Here is a 19,058-nt window from a genome sequence, read left to right as displayed (position 1 = left end):
TAAAACCTTTGAACCAATAATTTCAATTCTAGGAATTTTTCCTATGGTAATACTGGTAGTTATGTACAAAGACTTAGGGATATTAACTGTAGTGTAATTTGTAATAGAAAAAGAATGGAAAGAACTCAAATGTCCATCAATAGCAATGTACTATAATAAATTATAGTACATTAATACGATGAAATATCATGTACCCATGAAAATGAATGAAATGATCTCCAAGGTACACTATTTTTTTTTTTCTTTCTTTTTAGATGGAATCTCGCTCTGTCACCCAGGCTGGAGTGCATTGGTGTGAACTCGGCTCACTGCACCATCTGCCTCCAGGGTTCAAGCGATTCTCTATCCTCAGCTTCCTGAGTAGCTAGGACTACAGGCGTGCACCACCATGCCTGGCTAATTTTTGTATTTTTAGTAGAGACGGGGTTTCTCCATGTTGGCCAGGCTGGTCTCGAACTTCTGACCTCAAGTGATCTGCCCGCCTTAGCCTCCCAAACTGCTGGGATTACAGGAGTGAGCCATTGTGCCTGGCCAAAGTACGCTATCAATGAAAAAAAGCAAAATGAAAGAGGGCATGCTGCATGCTATCATTTAGATAAAAATTAGCACTGGCCTTCTGTGGTGGCTCATGCCTATAATCCCAGCACTTTGGGATGCCGAGGCGGGTGGATCACCTGAGGTCGGGAGTTCGAGACCAGCCTGGCCAACATGGAGAAACCCCATCTCTACTAAAAATACAAAATTAGCCAGGCCTGGTGGCGCATGCCTGTAATCCCAGCTACTCAGGAGGCTGAGGCAGGAGAATCGCTTGAACCCGGGAGGCGGAGGTTGTGGTGAGCCGAAAACTCGCCATTACACTCCAGCCTGGGCAACAAGAGCGAAACTCTGTCTCAAAAAAAAAAAAAGAATTAGCATTAATTTTACCCTCATATGTGTATATGTTAATGTAAGTGTGTATGCACATACACGTTAATATACACATACATTAACATATACACATATGATGGTATATGCATGACACACAGAATATCTCTGGAAAGAAATTCATAGCAGTGACTACCTCTGAAGGACTGCAGAACAGGAATGGGAGACTTAGTTTTTGGTTTACTCTTATATGCTTTTTAAATTGTTTGCCATGTTAATTTACCTTGTTTATTTAATATCTACCTTTAAAAACTAATTAAAAACACATGGAGAGAAAAGATAATGAACAAGATGAAACCTGAGTTTCGTATTCTAGCTCTGAGAGTGAGCCGGGCCAGTCATTCAATAGTGGTAAGGCATTCTTTATTTTTTCTTTTTTGAGACAGAGTTTCACTCTTGTCGCCCAGGCTGGAGTGTAATGGCTCAATCTCGGCTCACAGCAACCTCCACCTCCTGGGTTCAAGCAATTCTCCTGCCTCAGCCTCTCAAGTAGCTGGGATTACAGGCATGTGCCACCACACCCAGTTAATGTTGCATTTTTTTAAGTAGAGACAGGGTTTCTCCATGTTGGTCAGGCTAGTCTTGAACTCCCGATCTCAGGTGATCCGCCCACCTCGGCCTCCCAAAGTGCTGGGATTACAGGTGTGAGCCACTGCACCTGGCCTCGCCATTCTTAAACTGAACAATTAGGTCGGTCTCTTCTACGGGTTTTTATTCATTTATTAAGAAGGCTCCTCACTAAACAATAAACTTAAATATTATGCTGCTTTTATCTCAATACTAGAGGAACATTAAAAGTCCTCTTTCTGTACATAAGCTGATAATCCTCAAATGGTCAACAGAAACAAAATGATGTACCTGGGGGCAGATGTCCCTGTAGTAACTCTCTGGTGAAAGAGACTGCTGGGGACAAGAGGCCAAAATCTTTGCGATCAGGTCACACTTCTTCCAGTCAGCAGCCATCGCCTCAGCATCACTTCCACCAGCTGCCCCTGCTGGCACAGTGGACAGAGATGTCAGCAGCTCACAGCAAATCCCCACAGAAGGTCCCATGTAACCAATTTGTCTTGAAATTTGGGGTAAAATGCATTTATCTTCTCTATTGAAAATAGTTTATTTTTTTCTATAAGATAATCTACCCTTCTATACTTTCCTTTTTATGTTTTTTATTTCATATTTATGTATTATTATTATATTTTTGAGACAAAGTCTTGCTCTGTTGTCCAGGCTGGAATGCAGTGGCATGATCTCAGCTCACTGCAACTTCTGCCTCCCAGGTTCAAGAGATTCTCTTGCCTCAGCCTCCCGAGTAGCTGGGATTACAGGCATACACCACCATGCCCAGGTAATTTCTTTCTATTTTTAGTAGAGATGGGGTTTTGCCATGTTGACCAGGCTGGTCTCGAATTCTGACCTCAGGTGATCTGCCCACCTCGGCCTCCAAAGTGGTGTGATAACAGGCATGAGCTACCGTACCCAGCCTGTACTTTCCTTTTGATGCTAGTTTCTGGGAAATTCAGAGAAAAACTAGCACTTAGTCACTATAATGATATTATTCATATAACTGGAATATATTATTCATATAACATGGAATCCACCATGTTTATTACTATTATTATTATTCTGTCTCCTTGCATGTATCATTTCATTTAAACTGTCTTAAGCCACAGCTGTAGAGTAACAGGGACCAGAATTACTTTACCATCTTAAGCAATTATAAAATTGGACAAAATATATAAACAATGGTTTCCAGACAATGCACAACAAGCAGCCCGGGACACTGATCCCTGAGAGAAGGGAAGCAAACAAACTGAGCTTGACGACTGCCCTTGTTCACTGCCTGGAGAGAGTTTTCAGGCGATAGCAAGAGCAGCCCAAATGAAGCCTGGCATCTTGGTGAGTGGAAGAAACATAGTTCAGAGTTCAGGGAGGCCAACGCAGCTGGAATTTTCAGAGAGGAGGAAGTTACACATAGAGTTCCAAAGATCTGCAAAAGGGTCCTCTCTCAGGTCTTTGGTAGAGTATGATATGTGTGTGTGTGAGGAAAATACCAAAGCCTGGGGCAATAACCAACAGAAAGGAGTAGGGGGGAACAACCCCCATGGTTCATAAAGGCTGGGAATAGTTGTGTTCCCATTAGCCAGCCTGGGAGGATCTCCTAATACACAGGGCAACAACTAGAATTCTCAGAAGTGTATTGTCTTAGTACAATCTGTATTGTTACACTTAGTACAATACACTTAGTATAATACAACAAGGGGTTAAATTACCTTAAAGGTTGCTGTAGAACCACACTAACACAGCTGAAAAGCCAGGATCAAATGGACTAAACTAATTACAAGTAACTTAATTGCATTCCAGAACAAAGTCCAACCAAGGAATATAAAAATCTGGCACTCAGCAATGTAAAATAAAAATGTTCGGCTGGGCGCGGTGGCTCAAGCCTGTAATCCCAGCACTTTGGGAGGCCGAGATGGGCGGATCACGAGGTCAGGAGATCGAGACCATCCTGGCTAACACAGTGAAACCCCGTCTCTACTAAAAAAATACAAAAAACTAGCCGGACGAGGTGGTGGGCGCCTGTAGTCCCAGCTACTCGGGAGGCTGAGGCAGGAGAATGGCGTGAACCTGGGAGGCGGAGTTTGCAGTGAGCCGAGATCCAGCCACTGCACTCCAGCCTGGGTGACAGAGAGAGACTCCGCCTCAAAAAAAAAAAAAAATGTTCAGCATCCAGTCAAAAATTCAGCATCCAGTCAAAAATTACCAGGCATATCCATATGAGGAAATATTATTCAGTCATAAAAAGGAATAATGTTTATGGAGGACTGATTCATTCATGTTATAACACGACTAGACCTTGGCTGGGTGCGGTGGCTCACACCAGCACTTTGGGAAGCCGAGGCAGGTGGATCACCTGAGGTCAGGAGTTTGAGACCAGCCCGGCCAACATGGTGAAACCCCGCCTCTACTAAAAATACAAAAATTAGCCAGGTGTGATGACACGTGCCTGTAATCCCAGCTACTTGGGAGGCTGAGGCAAGAGAATCACTTGAACCTGGGAGAAGGAGGCTGTGGTAAGCTGAGATCACACCATTGCACTACAGCCTGGGTAACAAGAGCAAAACTCCATCTCAAAAACAAACGAACAGACAAACAACATGAATAAACCTCAAAAACATTATGTGAAGTAAAGGAAGCTAGACACAAAGACCATATATTGTATGTAATGCCAATACGGGTAAATCCAGAGAGACCAGGAAGTGAACTAGTACTTACCAGAGTCTGAGAGGAGGGGAGAATGAGGAGTGGTGATTGCTAGTGAGCATGAGGGCTTCTTTGGGGGGATATGGGCGGAGGGTTGATAAAAATGTTCTGGAAATAGATATTGGTGATGATTGCACAACTCTGTGAATATACTAAACACCACCAAACTGTACTCTTTAAAAAAAAAAAAGTGACTTCTGGCCAGGTGCGGTGGTTCACTCCTGTAATCACAGCACTTTGGGAGGCCGAGGCAGGTGGATCACCTGAGGTCAGGGGTTCAAGACCAGCCTGGCCAACATGGTGAAACCCCATCTCTACTAAAAATTTTTTTAAAAATTAGCTGGGTGTGGTGCATTGCACCTGCAGTCCCAGCTACTCGGGAAGCTGAGGCAAGAGAATCTCTTGAACGCAGGAGGCAGAAGTTGTAGTGAGCCGAGATGGCGCCACTGCACTCCAGCCTGGGAGATGGCAGTGAGCTGAGATTGCGTCACTGCACTCCAACTTGGGCGACAGAGTGAGACTCCGTCTCAAAAAAATAAATAAATAAAAAATAAAAAGTGACTTCTATGGTATGTGAATAACATCTTAAAAAAAAAAAAATTACCAGGCATGCAAAGAAGGAAAACAATATGGCTTATAATTAGAAGAAAAAAATCAACAGAACAGGCTGTGGGCGGTGGCTCATGTCTGTAATCCCAGCACTTTGGGAGTCCAAGGCGGGCGGATCACCTGAGGTCAGGAGTTCGAGACCAGCCTGGCCAACATGGTGAAACGCTGTCTCTACTAAAAATACAAAAATTAGCTGGGCATGAGGATGCATACCCGTAGTCCCAGCTACTTGGGAGGCTGAGGCAGGAGAATCTCTTGAACCTGGGAGGTGGAGATTGCAGTGAGCAAAGATTGTGCCACTGCACTCCAGCCTGGGTGACAGAGCAAGACTCTGTCTCAAAAAAAAAGAAAGAAAAAAATCAATAGAACAGACCCCAAAAAACAGAGATAACAGAGATAACAGAATTAGAAGACAAGACCATTAAGACAACTTTATTTACTTTTTTTTTTTTGAGACAGTCTTACTCTGTCACCTAGGATAGAGTGAAGTGGTGTGATCTCAGCTCACTGCAACCTCCTCCTCCCGGGTTCAAGTGATTCTTCTGCCTCAGCCTCCCGAGTAGCTGGGACTACAGGCACGCACCACCACACCCAGCTAATTTTCTGTATTTTTAGTTAAGGCAGGGTTTCACTATGTTGGCCAGGCTGGTCTCAAACTCCTGACCTCGTGATCTGCCCACGTCGGCCTCCTAAAGTGCTGGAATTTCAGGCGTGAGCCACTGCACCCGGCCCATTAAGACAACCATTAAAATTTGTCGTTGGTCAGGCACAGTGGTTCATGCCTGTAGTCTCAGCACTTTGGGAGGCCAAGGTGGGTGGCTCACTTGAGACCAGGAGTCCAAGACCTGCCTGGGCAATATGGCGAAACCCTGTCCCTACTAAAAATACAAAAATTACCTGGGTGTGGTGGTGCATGCCTGTAATCCCAGTTGCTCAGAAGGCTGAGGCACAAGAATTGTTTGAACCTGGGAGGCAGAAATTGCAGTGAGCCAAGATCATGCCGTTGCACTCCAGCCTGGGAGACAGAGCAAGACCCTGTCTCTGGGAAAAAAAAATTTTTAAAGAGAAAAATCAAAAAGACATCGAGAAAAAAAGACACACACACAAAAAGAGCATTAGTAATTTGCAGGACAACATTAAACATAATATTTGGTGTAATTCAAATCTCAGAAAGAGAGATCTAAGGGGAGTACAGAGAAAAATATTTGAAGATAATGTCTGAGAAATTTCCAAATATGGCCAACACTATAAACCCACAGCTCCAAAAAGCAGAAAAAAACATAAAGAAACCAACACCACACCAAGGTACATCATAATCAAATTTCTAAAAATCAGCCATAAGAGAAAAATCTTAAAAGCAGCCAGAGGGAAAAACAGTATATCATTTACAGAGGAACAAAGATAAGAATGATAGCAGACTTCCCGTCAGAAATGACCCAAGCCAGAAGACAATGGAATATCTTAAAAGTACTAAAAGAAAAAATAAATGTCAACCTAGAATTATATACCCAATAAAAAATATCTTTCAAAAAGGAAGATGAAGTAGACTTTTTGAGACAAACAAAAGCTAGAAAATTAATTACCAGGCTGGGTGCGGTGGCTCACACCTGTAATCCCAGCACTTTGGGAGGCCAAGGCAGGTGGATCACCTGAGGTCAGGAGTTCAAGACCAGGCTGGCCTACATGGCAAAACCCTGTCTCTACTAAAAACACAAAAATTAGCCAGGTGTGGTGCTGTGTGCCTGTAGGCCAAGACAGGTGGATCACCTGAGGTCAGGAGTTCAAGACCAGGCTGGCCAACATGGTGAAACCCTGTCTCTACTAAAAATACAAAAAGTTAGCCAGGCCAAAAAAAAAATTAGCCGGGCTTGGTGGCAGCCACCTGTAATCCCAGCTACTTGGGAGGCTGCAGCAGGAGAATCTCTTGAACCCAGGAGGCGGAGGTTGCAGTGAACCGAGATCGTGGGCAACAAGAGCGAAACTCTGTCTGAAAACAAAACAAAACAAAATTCATTGCCAGTAGACCTACACTGTAAGAAATGGTAAGTAAAGTTCAGGCAGAAGGAAATTTGCACTGAAATTTTGATCTATGTAAAGAAATAAAGACCACCAGAAATGGCAAATATGCAGGTCAATATAAACCTGCCTCAAACCATTTTGGGAAAGAAAAAGTTATAAATAGATAACAACAAATATATACATGCACAAGTTGGGGGAACTCATAGGAAAAAGAGGGTTCTGATTTTCTTATAGCAGCTCTCAAATCTGCATGCCCTTAAGTGAGATCTAACTCTTCTTGGAAAAGGAAGGTGCAAAGACCTGTTTCTAGGGGACAACTTCTTATGGGTAACTGACCATTTCTCATTTCATTGGCCCTAGAAGCCACTGTGGGGAGAACTGAGGGAAGGTAATATTATAGCCACTCTAGACCAAATCTACCAATGTCTGCCAACCACACTGACCTCACTTTTGTCTGATAGGACCAAGGTACATTATGCCAGAAATGAAGTCAAGATTTATTCTTCTAGCTCTCTTCCTTCTTCCCCACATATCCAGCCCTTCATTAAGTTTTGGCAACTCTCCTCCTTAAATATCTCTCAAACCCATTTGTTTCTCTCCATTTCCACGGCCACTGCATTAATCCAAGCCTCTGTGATTCCTCAGATGTCTGCCTTTTAACTGATCTCCCTGCTTCTGCTTTTACCCAATCCATTCTTCACAATACCTCCAGATAGATATTTCTAAACTGCAGATTTGATCATGTTCTCTTTCTTTCTTTTTTTTTTTTTTTTTTTTTGAGACGGAGTCTGGCTCTGTCGCCCAGGCTGGAGTGCGGTGGCCGGATCTCAGCTCACTGCAAGCTCCGCCTCCTGGGTTTACGCCATTCTCCTGCCTCAGCCTCCCAAGTAGCTGGGACTACAGGCGCCCGCCTCGTCGCCCGGCTAGTTTTTTGTATTCTTTAGTAGAGACGGGGTTTCACCGTATTAGCCAGGGTGGTCTCGATCTCCTGACCTTGTGATCCGCCCGTCTCGGCCTCCCAAAGTGCTGGGATTACAGGCTTGAGCCACCGCGCCCGGCCCATGTTCTCTTTCTTAAAACCTGTTAATGGTTTCACACTTCTCTCAGAATAAAGTTCAACATCCTGAACTCAACCTATCAGGCCTCCCTGAGGTGGCCCCCATGCACCATCCCTGCTCACTGCACACCACTCTACCTGTACTCTACCCTCATTACTCTACCCACGTGGAGATATCCTCAGAAGCACTATGCTCATTCCTACTTCAGTTCCTCATATATGCTACTCTCTCTGCCTATAACTATCTTCCCTCACTCTTCAGCTAGTGAATTCCAACTCAGCCTTCAGGGCTCAGTTTAAATGCCATTTCTCTAAAAAAGCCACTAAGTTTATGGTAAGTTGTTGCAGTAACAATAGGAAACAGGCATGGGATAAGGGAGATAAAGGACTGAACACACAAAAAAGGCAGTGTTCCCCAGGATAAAGGTGAAGGGGATCCTTGGATGGCAGCCGAGTAGAAGGTAACCAGGATAGAGTAAAGCAGGTCAGAAAACCCAGAGAAAGATGTTTCCAAGAAGATAAAACTGATAGAATATCTGGTGGGTTTTTGTTTGCTTGTTTGAGACAGAATATCGCTCTGCCACCCAGGCTGGAGTGCAGTGGTGTGATCATGGCTCACTAAAGCCACAACTTTTAGAGCTCCAGCAATCCTCCTGCCTCAGCCTCCTGAGTAGCTGGGATCACAGGTGCGTGCCACCACATCCAGCTAATTTTTGTATTTTTGGTAGAGATGAGGTTTCACCATGTTGCCCAGGCTGGTCTCCTGAGCTCAAATGATCCACCTGCCTTGGCCTCCCAAAGTGTTGGGATTACAGGCATGAGTCACCGTGCCCAGGCTTTTTGATGTTTTGAATGTATTAAAAGGAGATTTAAACAAAAGAGGGAGAGCTTGAGAAAAGATTAGTGATAAGCACATAGAAAACTAATCAGATGTACAAAAAAAAAAGATTAACTTCAGGAAGTACAAAAGAGTATGTAAAAAAAAAAGTCATCATAATATACAACATAGCTCAGCTGTAAATAATAATTACAGAGTTACACTAATATAAATACTGAATATTGATCTAACCAAAACTGAGATATAAATATACTAAGGAGATGGGAAAATAAAAATGTACTTAGGGGAATGATGGCATTGTTATGAAAGAGAACAAAATCCTCTTCACTCATGGTGAGAGGTAGATACATGATGCCTGAAACTGAAAAAATTATGAATTCCCATATATTAGAAATATAGAGGTAAATGGCCAGGCGCAGTGGCTCACGCCTATAATCCCAGCACTTTGGGAGGCTGAGGCGGGCGGATCATGAGGTCAGGAGATCAAGACCATCCTGACTAACATGGTGAAACCCCGTCTCTACTAAAAATACAAAAAATTAGCCAGGCGTGGTGGCGGGCGCCTGTAGTCCCAGCTGCTCAGCAGGCTGCAGGAGAATGGCATGAACCCGGGAGGCGGAGGTTGCAGTGAGCCGAGGTCGCGCCACTGCACTCCAGCCTTGGTGAAAGAGCAAGACTCCGTCTCGGGGAAAAAAAAAGAGGTAAATACCAGAAAAAACTCACTGGAAGAGTTCAAAGTGATGGGAAATGGGTTGGAATGGTACCAAGGACTGCTATTTTTCACTATTAGTCTTACAGAACTATTTGACTTTAAATGATGTACATGTCTAATTTTCTCTAAAAAATAAAACAAAAAATATTTAAATTAAAAAATACTACCATGCTTAGCATTGACTTTTTTCCTATCAATGAGAACTTAGATAGTATAATTGGGGAAATGACTCTAAAACTTCATCCCAAAGTTTGCGTCTCAATGATATTTCTCAAAGGTATTTCTGGCTTCATGAAAATTATTTTACATTTCACTTTTTTTTTTTTTTTGAGACAGGGTCTTGCTTTTTTTGCATAGGCTGGAATGCAGTGCCACGACATTGGCTCACTATAGCCTCGAACTCCTGGGCTCAAGTGATCATCCTGCCTTGGCCTCCCAAGTAGCTAGGACCACAGGTGGGCACCACCATACCTGGCTATTTTTTTTTATTTTTTGTAGAAACAGAGTCTTGCTATGTTGCCCAGGCTGCTCTTGAACTCCTGGCCTCAGACAGTCCTTCTGCCTCAGGCTCCCAAAGTGCTAGGATTACAGGTGTGAGCCACCACACCCAGCTTTATTATTACTATTATTGAGACGAAGTCTCACTCTGTCACCTAGGCTGGAGTGCAGTGGCACAATCGTGGCTCACTGCAACCTCCACCCCCCAAGTTCAAGCGATTCTCCTGCCTCAACCTCCCAAGTAGCTGGGGTTAGGCACCCGCCATCAAGCCAGGCTAATTTTTGTATTTTAGTAGAGACGGGGATTCACCATGTTGGCCAGGCCGGTCTTGAACTCCTGACTTCAAGTGATCCGCCTGCCTTGGCCTCCCAAAGTGCTGGGATTACAGACGTGAGGCACCGTGCCCAGCCCACACCTAGCTTTATTTAACATTTACTTTAGGGTTTTTACTTCAACTTTCTGTGTAATGTTTTCCCCGGATATTATAAATTATTTGAAATGGCTTACAATATTGTTCAATCAAATAGGCAGTGTATCACAAGTGTTTTAGGAAAAGAGCAAGAGAATTGGTTTCTTTGGAAAAGAAGTTCATTAAGGGCCTCTAAGTTTAACCTGTTCAATCCCTGCAAGGACATAGTTTAGTTTCAGTCAGGTTTTAAAGGTAAATACTAAAAACCAATAATTCACCTCAGACTCTGACTCAAAGGAAAACAGATATCAAAGTCACAGAAACATTTTATTTCTTACCACCTGCTCCTTCCAAAATGCCCCGGACTACTGCCTGAACACCATTAGGCCTCATTAACCTTTCAGAGAGCAGCTGTCCACATAGACGCCGAAGCCAAGCTGGGGCCCGACACCTCAGCTGTGTCTTCACATCTGTGCAGGACTGAGAAAAAGAAGAAGGTGTGAATTCTGAATGTCACTGAAATAGATATGATGGCCGGGAACAGTAGCTCATGCCTGTAAAAAAAAAAAAAAGGAGAAGAAGAAATAGCTATGATATGTAGACTTATTTATTTATTTAGAGACGGAGTTTCACTCTTGTCACCCAGGCTGGAGTGCAATGGCACAATCTCGGCTCACTGCAACCTCCACCTCCTGGGTTCAAGCGATTTTCCTGCTTCAGCCTCCTGAGTCATCGAGATTACAGGCACGCGTCACCACGCCCGGGTACTTTTTGTATTTTTAGTATAGACGGGGTTTCACCATGTTAGTCAGGCTGGTCTCAAACTCCTGACCTCAGGTGATCCACCCACCTCAGGCTCCCAAAGTTCTGGGATTACAGGCATGAGCCACCATGCCCAGCTAGACATTATTTTTTAAAAGTCCTGAGTTATACTGACAATTAACAGCGTGCTATACAGACTTCAAAAGAACAACATTTTTTCCTTAAAAAAAAAAATTTACAAAACCGTCTTCTGCATTATTTTTTAAAAAGTAAAAGACAGTGAAAAAGCAATGAAATTTCAAACTCATAAACAGACAAACGCATCAGCAACTAAAATGTAGATCTTGGGAACACAAAGTTAATACAACCAATCTCTGAATGTGGCCCTGACAATCAAATCCAGCTTCCAAGGAAGATTCTTATGAACGTTATTTGCCACTAAGAGGGTGGTTCACAACAGGGAGGGAGCACTCCAGCCCTTGCCTCTGTGGCATTAGCAACTCTGATTCCGTGACACAGGGTCCAAGAAAGAGTTGGATTTCTTTTTTTTGAGATGAAGTCTCACTCTGTCGCCCAGGCTGGAGTGCAGTGGCCGGATCTCAGCTCACTGCAACCTCCGCCTCCTGGGTTCACGCCATTCTCCTGCCTCAGCCTCCCGAGTAGCTGGGACTACAGGCGCCCGCCACCACACCTGGCTAATTTTTTTTCTGTATTTTTAGTAGAAACGGGGTTTCACTGTGTTAGCCGGGATGGTCTCAATCTCCTGACCTCGTGATCTGCCCACCTCAGCCTCCCAAAGTGCTGGGATTACAGGCGTAAGCCACTGCGCCTGGTCAGATTTCTTTTGTATTTCTTTCCTGCTCCAGTGTGATCTGCAAGAAAGAGCTGGATTTCTTCAAGGGCTCCTTTCTGGGAGTTCTGTGGAGCCACTGTGAACTGACTTGGTGTCCCTTATTGTTGAGGATGGACTAAATTCACTTATTAGCTGGTTTTGGCATACACCTCTCAGCTCGTTCCTCTTCTGTCTTTTGAGAGTGACTGCATATTTTGTTCTGCTTTCTCTTGTTGGGTACTTTTCAGAGGCCTATCCCCTGCAGAAGACACTGCAGTTTTAATGTTCTAGCCCTTATTTTGGGCTAGAACATTGATCATGTTGCTGTCAACCACCGCACTTAAGTATGTAAGCATCAAAAATAGTAACAGAAATATTTCATCCTAACTCTCCTGTCCTCTCTCTTTTAGTAAATTATTACCATTTACTGAGGGATTATGGTGTGCCAGGCACATCATAAGTAACTCCCATATAATCTCTAAAGGGACTTACAAGGAAGGCATTGTGATTATCCCTATCTTATGGGTAAGAAACCTGAAGAATGGAAAGGTTTACAAATTCAAACACCTGCACACAGGGGTTGAATCACAGAGAGGCCTGATGGAAGGCTTACACTAAGAGTCTAAGGATGAGATGAAAATCACTCAATTAGGAGATACCTTTGTAGCCAGCTTCAGCTGGTCCTTGCTCCTGACTTACAGCTAATTCCTTTGGCTTCTCACTCTTTTTCTTTTCTTTTTTTTTTAAAGACAAAGTCTCACTGTTGCCCAGACTAAAGTGCAGTGGCTCGATCACAGCTCACTGCAGTCTCAACTTTCTGGGCCTGAGGAATCCTCCCACCTCAGCTTCCAGAGTAGCTGGAACTACAGGTGCATGCTACCACACTTGGCTACTTCTTTATTTTTTATCTTTTGTAGATACAGGGGTCTTGCTATGTTGCCCATGTTGGCCTCAAACTCCTGACCTCAAGTGATCCTCCTGCCTCAGCCTGCCAAAGTGCTGGGTTTACAGGTGTCAGCCACGGTGCCTCGCTGGCTCCTCACTCTTTACACACCTAGATTCATAACTAAAATGTAGGTACTAAAAGCAAACAGACAATTCCATCTATATCATCAAATTAAATCATTTCAGATAAACAATTTTTTTTTTTTTTGAGATGGAGTTTCACTCTTGTTGCCCCAGCTGGAGTGCAATGGCGCGATCTCAGCTCACTGCAACCTCCATCTCTTGGGTTCAAGCGATTCTCCTGCCTCAGCCTCCTGAGTAGCTGGGATTACAAGCATGCATCACCATGCCTGGCTAATTTTGTATTTTTAGTAGAGATAGGGTTTCTCCATGTTGGTCAAGCTTGTCTTGAACTCCCGGCCTCAAGTGATCCACCCACCTCGACCTCCCAAAGTGCTGGGATTACAGGTGTGAGCCACTGCACCTGGCCCCAGATAAACATCATTTTTAAGAAAACAAAGAAACTATCTTATCCCTAGCAGAATATATACTACTATATGTTTGAAACAAAGGAACTAATAATAGAACAAATAATATCTCTAGTTTTAATTTCTTGACTTCAAATACATTATCCATTCAAAGAATTAGTGTCCAGATACTTGTGCTGAAAGAACATTTTGTCAAACAGCCAATTTTTAGTTAAAAAAACAGAAGATCTAGTTTCAGAATGAATAAAATATATCTCACATAAAATTGCCATAAGTCTTAAAAAAAGTGATCATAATATTCTTGGGAAAAGCGTCCATCATTTCATTAGAGAAAAGGTCTTTTAAATTATCCTAAGGGTCAGTGTCATCTAGTTTTATAAATATCATTTTATGATCTAAAAGATGAAAAAGGCTCAACTAGATCATTAAATAGGGAACTAAAGTTATTTAATTTTCTAGAAGAAGCCAGCATACCACACATTATATTAATGAGTCACCCCCAAGAGTCCCCAGGCCTGAGTACCTGGGGTGGTCCTCCCTGGAGGATAAGCAGTTCCCGGACTGCTAAGGGCTGATAGACTTGATCCAACATGTCTCTCAAGGCCCCCCTGGATAGGGTTCTTTCCTCTTCAGTAAGAACCTAAAAGAAATATGCACTTGGCTTTAGTGGAATTCAAACCAGGCAGACAATAGAAGGTAATGTTTTACAACACTGTACAGAGATACTTGTGAGAGGAGCAGAAGGAAGGTTTCTATCCTCTCTTGATTTCCTTCCACATGGGGGAAGCTGTACTACTAAAACATTCCTGGTCCTCTCTCCATCTCGCTCACTCCACTTCTGGGCAGCTTATGAGACTCATCTTACTGCTGAGGGTGGAGTAAACTCACTTATTGGCTGGTTTTGGCATGCATCTCTCAGCTCGTTCCTCTTCTGTCTTTTGAGAGTGACTGCACATTTTCTTCTGCTCTTTCTTGCTGGGTATTTTTCAGAGGCATGTCCCCTGCAGAAGGCGCTGCAGTTTTCCAGTGCTCCTTAAAATGGGTGAGTAGTGAGACTGTCTAATTCTGAAGAGCACTGTTTTGTCTCCCGCCAGGCGCAGTGGCTCACGCCTGTAATCCTAGCACTTTGGGAGGCTGAGGGGGGCAGATCACCTGAGGTCAGGAGTTTGAGACCAGCCTGGCCAACACGGCAAAACTCCATCTCTACTAAAAATACAAAAATTAGCCAGGCGTGGTGGTGGGCGCCTGTAATCCCAGCTACTCAGGAAGCTGAGGCACAAGAATCACTTGAACCAGGGAGGTGGAGGTTACAGTGAGTCAAGATCGCACCACTACACTCCAGCCTGGGCAACAGAGCAAGCCTCCATTTCATAAATAAATAAATAAGCAAGCAAGCAAGCTGGGTGTGGTGGCACATGCCTGTAATCCCAGCTACCCGGGAGGCTGAGGCAGGAGAATCTCTTGAACCCAGGAGGCAGAGGTTGCAGTGAGCCAAGATTGCGCCACTGAACTCCAGCCTGGGTGACAGAGCAAGGCTCCGTCTCAAAAAATAATAATAATAAAAATAAATAAAAAATAAAGATTTGTCTCCATCTATAAGCTACATCCTCCAGCTTTGCCTTTATGAGCAATAGAAGTAACATTGCTCATCTCTCTTACTCTTAACTCTCTTTTAATTCATTTGGGACTTGGGCAGCAAAGAGGGGTACAATTTTGGGGTACCCTTGAGCCATAACAGTACAATTCTCCTTGATGATTACTGCTCAGGGTCAAACAGTCAGGGTTCTGCCCATTACCGTTTCACACACTCAGGTATGGGTGCTACTTAGAACACAGCTATTGGTGGGACTTTGTCCAGCTTCATAATGTACACCCAGCCTGTTTCCAATCTGTCAACTCCTTCTCCTGCCTTCCTACTTGGTTCTTTCTCTGTGTTTCCCTTTTCATTTCTCTCTCCTGCCTGAGATCCCCGGGCACAGCTTAGCCTCAGTAACAGTAATAAGACCTGTCAACCTGGATCACACTACCTCAGGGAAGTGCAGGCAGGAGGTGCTGCTAGAAGTGTCAATATGCATAACCCTGCCGGAAGGAGAAGGCACTCTGCTCCTATCACATAAAGGCCCTGGGGAGCTCAGAATTTCATGCCAACACTTGAATGATAGTGGCTTTCAGGCAAATGTTTATGAATGTAGGCAGGAGAGAGAAGAGAAAAGGAACAAGGACAAGGGTGACACAGGCAGGTGATAAAGAACATTGTAAAACCTGTCTGTGGAGGCTGGGGAATCACTGTGCCTGGGGGCCGCACTGACCCTTGAGACATTTACATCTTAACGGCTTCTGCTGGCCAGTTCCTATGCTGATGCCAGTGGTCCTCTCATGGCGGGGGTCGTGGTTCCTGCTATGTCATCCCTGTAAGTCTTATCTCCCCAGTAAGTGTGTGAGTTATTTGCAGAAAAGGACCATGTCTTATGCATCTATGATCTCCACAGCAACTTCTGTAGTCTGGGCGCTCAACTGCTTACTTGACTGAGTGAGAGCAACCCCTAACACCTAATAACAACAATGAACATTGACAGAGTTCTGGAGTGTACCAGGTGCTCTATATGTGTTATCTCATTTAATCCTCCCAAGCATTTAATGAGGGAGCCATGATACTAGTATCAGTAGGAATTATATGAGCACTACTAGAGATTGAGCCAGCTACTTGGCACACATTATCCTTAATCCTCACGACCACCTTCTGAGGCAGGTATTATGATACACATTTTACAGAAGAAGAGACAGAGGCTCAAAGAAACAGCCTGCAATAGCTGTTTCCCAAAATGACAAGGGACAGGTAAAATGGACTCTACAGGTGTGCACAGGATGAGTACCCAATAAATGAAACCTCCACCCACCCTGAAAAGATTCATTTATCCATTGGATATGCTTTGGCATATCCAGTTCTGAAGAACCAAGAGTTGCCTTTTATAACAACTATCCACAAACATATACACATATTCACACACACACAATCTCTCCCTCTCTTTCTCCATGTACATTTACCTCTTCTGCAGGTGTTAGCAGTTTTCTTTTGGTTGGGCAGAATCCCAGTTGGCACAGGCCTGCTGCAATATCCCCAAAATGGTGGCAGAATATCAAGCTTCCCAGAGATGTGTGCTGAGCAACGTTTAGAAGGGCCCTGCAGCTGGTGTACAGTCTTCGAGTTGCATCAGGGGCAGCATCGAGACACACCACGTCTTGAACGACGGCACCAAACTCAGTTCTATATCTCAAAGGGACTCCAACACCAGGCATGAGATAGGGGCAAATACCCAAGGTGACTACAAACTGCAAAACGAACTGGACAGTCTTCTGCTGTGAGATACTAAGTGCATCGGGACTCAGGACAGGAGCAACTTCCGGAGTCCTAGGGTTGGGTTTACCTGGATTGAAATTAGCTGCAAGGAGGAGCATGGTTTCCTTCAAGCACAAAAGCAACAACAAGGTTTGAGAGGTAAAAATCCAAGTGACATCCACAGAGTTTTGTGGCCATTCTGCCTTACCAGCAATTTCATCTCTTAGGAGTTTCAGATTCTTCCACTGAGGATCCTTCAGAAACTTGTCCTCCAAAGCAGACAGGTTAGATTTTAAAGTAGCCAACAAGACATCGTGTTTTGTGACCTGTAGTGAACTTGAGCCTGATCCTTTTGAAGAAAAAAAAAAAAAGAGAGATTATACACATAGAAAACAAACTGCACTTCTCCCTGTGGAATGCCCTGCCTATTCCAGTTCATCCTCGCAAGCCTGGCCCCGCTGTCACTGGCTCTGGAAAGCCTCCCCCGGGGTACCAACCCAGCCTATGAAGAATTTAAGACCACATTTTCTGTCTTCCCACAGCACTTTGCATGTAATTGGAGTAGTGTCCTAACATTATAGTTCATCTAGTTTGTTTCTATTCCCCACATGTTTTTAGGGCAGAGACCAGGTCTTAATCATCTTACTGGGCTTAAACTGTAGCCAGAACAGAAATTTAAAAGCTGAACATTTACCATAGAACATTCATTCAGTCCAGCTGTTCCAGGTGCTGGGTATAAAGCACTGAACAGAACAAAGGCTCCGGTCAGGTGCGGTGGCTCATGCCTGTAATCCCAGCACTTTAGGAGGCAAAGGTGGGATGACTGCATGAGCCCAGGAGTTCAAGACCAGCCTGGGAAACACAGTGAGACCCCCATCTCTAAAACAACTAAAAGAATCAGCTGGCTATGGTGGTGCGTGCCTATAGTCCCAGCTACTCAGGAGGCTGAGGTGGGAGGATCACTTGAGCCCAGGAAGTCAAGGCTGCAGTGAGCTGAGACTGTGCCACCGCACTCCAGCCTGGGTGACAGAGCAAGACCCAGTCTCAAAAACAAAATATAACAACAACAACAACAACAAAACAGAACAAAGCCTCTTTCCTCGTGGAACTTACATTCTAGTGAGGAAGATCACAAAATACGGACACGGTGCTCAAACATTAACCACATCGTTTCCCCCAGAATATCTATTTTCAACGGATATCTTTTTCCTATCGAGTATGTTCTCTGACTACAATGGCATTAAGACAGAAAGTATTAACAACAGAACATCCAAAAAGTCTCAAATGTTTGGAAATTAAACAATGTACTTCTAAATAATCTATAGTCAAAAAAGAAATTACAAGATTTCCAACTGAATGCTAACAAAAAACATCAATATTTGTTGGATATAACTAAAGCAATGCTTATAGAGAAATTTATAGCTGTAAAGCTTACTTCAGAAAAGTAAAAAGGACCAGGCACAGTGGCTCACACCTGTAGTCTCAGTACTTTGGGAGTCCAAGGCAGGAGGATCGCTTGAGCCCAGGAGTTTGAGATCAGCCTGGGCAACGTAGGGAGATCCCATCTCTAAAAACATTAAAAAAAAAAAAAAAAAAATTAGCCAGGTGTGGTGGTGCACACCTATGGTCCCAGCTACTCAGGGGACTGAAGTAGAAGGACTGCTTAAACCTGGGACATAGAGGCTGCAGTAAAAGAAAAGAAAGAAAGTTTAAAGCATAACAGAGAAATTAACGAACATTATGCCAAAAACCAAACAATATACATGAAATGAAAATATTCCTTGAAAAATACAACTTATCAAAACTGTCACAAGACAGAATAAAAACCCTAAATAACCCTATATGTATTAGATAAATTTGCTATCCAAAAATCTTCCGCTGGGTGTGGTGGCTCATGCCTATAATCCCAGCACTTTGGGAGGCTGAGGTAGGAGGATCACTTGAGGTCAGGAGTTGGAGACCAACCTGGCCAACATGGTGAAACCCCGTCTCTACCAAAAATACAAAAATTAATTGGTGGCAGGTGCCTGTAATCCCAGCTACTCGGGAGGCTGAGGCAGGAGAATTGCTTGAACCCGGGAGGCGGAGGTTGCAGTGAGCCGAGATCACACCACTGCACTCCAGCCTGGGCGACAGAGTGAGACTGTTTCAAAAAAAAAAAAAGAAAAAGTCTTCCAGGAGATAAAATTTCAGGCCTAGATGGTTTCACTGGTGAATCATTTAAGGAAGAAATAACATCAAGGTTACACAAACTCTTTCAGAAAATAAAGAAGAAGGAATATTTTTCAGTTTATTTTGAGAGGTCATTAGAACACTGATCCCAAAACCTGACCCTGATAAAATCACAAAAAAGAAAAATACTG

The 19,058-nt window shown here is 43.7% G+C and overlaps 1 protein-coding gene across 2 annotated transcripts in view; it reads right to left on the bottom strand.

The window, feature by feature from the left end:
- The window catches only part of LOC104655588 (transport and Golgi organization protein 6 homolog), a 94,007-nt gene that overhangs the window by 58,492 nt on the left and 16,457 nt on the right, over nt 1-19,058 (bottom strand). The window contains exons 2-5 of one of the 2 annotated variants that reach the window (XM_030925464.1): nt 16,404-17,044; nt 13,882-13,998; nt 10,670-10,811; nt 1,783-1,919 (exon numbers count right to left, since the gene is read on the bottom strand). In XM_030925464.1, the coding sequence (XP_030781324.1) occupies nt 1,783-1,919; nt 10,670-10,811; nt 13,882-13,998; nt 16,404-17,044 (1,037 nt within the window). The remainder of the gene's footprint in view (nt 1-1,782; nt 1,920-10,669; nt 10,812-13,881; nt 13,999-16,403; nt 17,045-19,058) is intronic. The other variant, XM_030925465.1, reaches the window with a different exon arrangement.

Source organism: Rhinopithecus roxellana, chromosome 20 (genome assembly GCF_007565055.1).
Source record: "Rhinopithecus roxellana isolate Shanxi Qingling chromosome 20, ASM756505v1, whole genome shotgun sequence".
NCBI classification, from domain to species: Eukaryota; Metazoa; Chordata; class Mammalia; order Primates; family Cercopithecidae; genus Rhinopithecus; species Rhinopithecus roxellana.
This window is presented reverse-complemented; position numbering and strand designations above follow the sequence as displayed.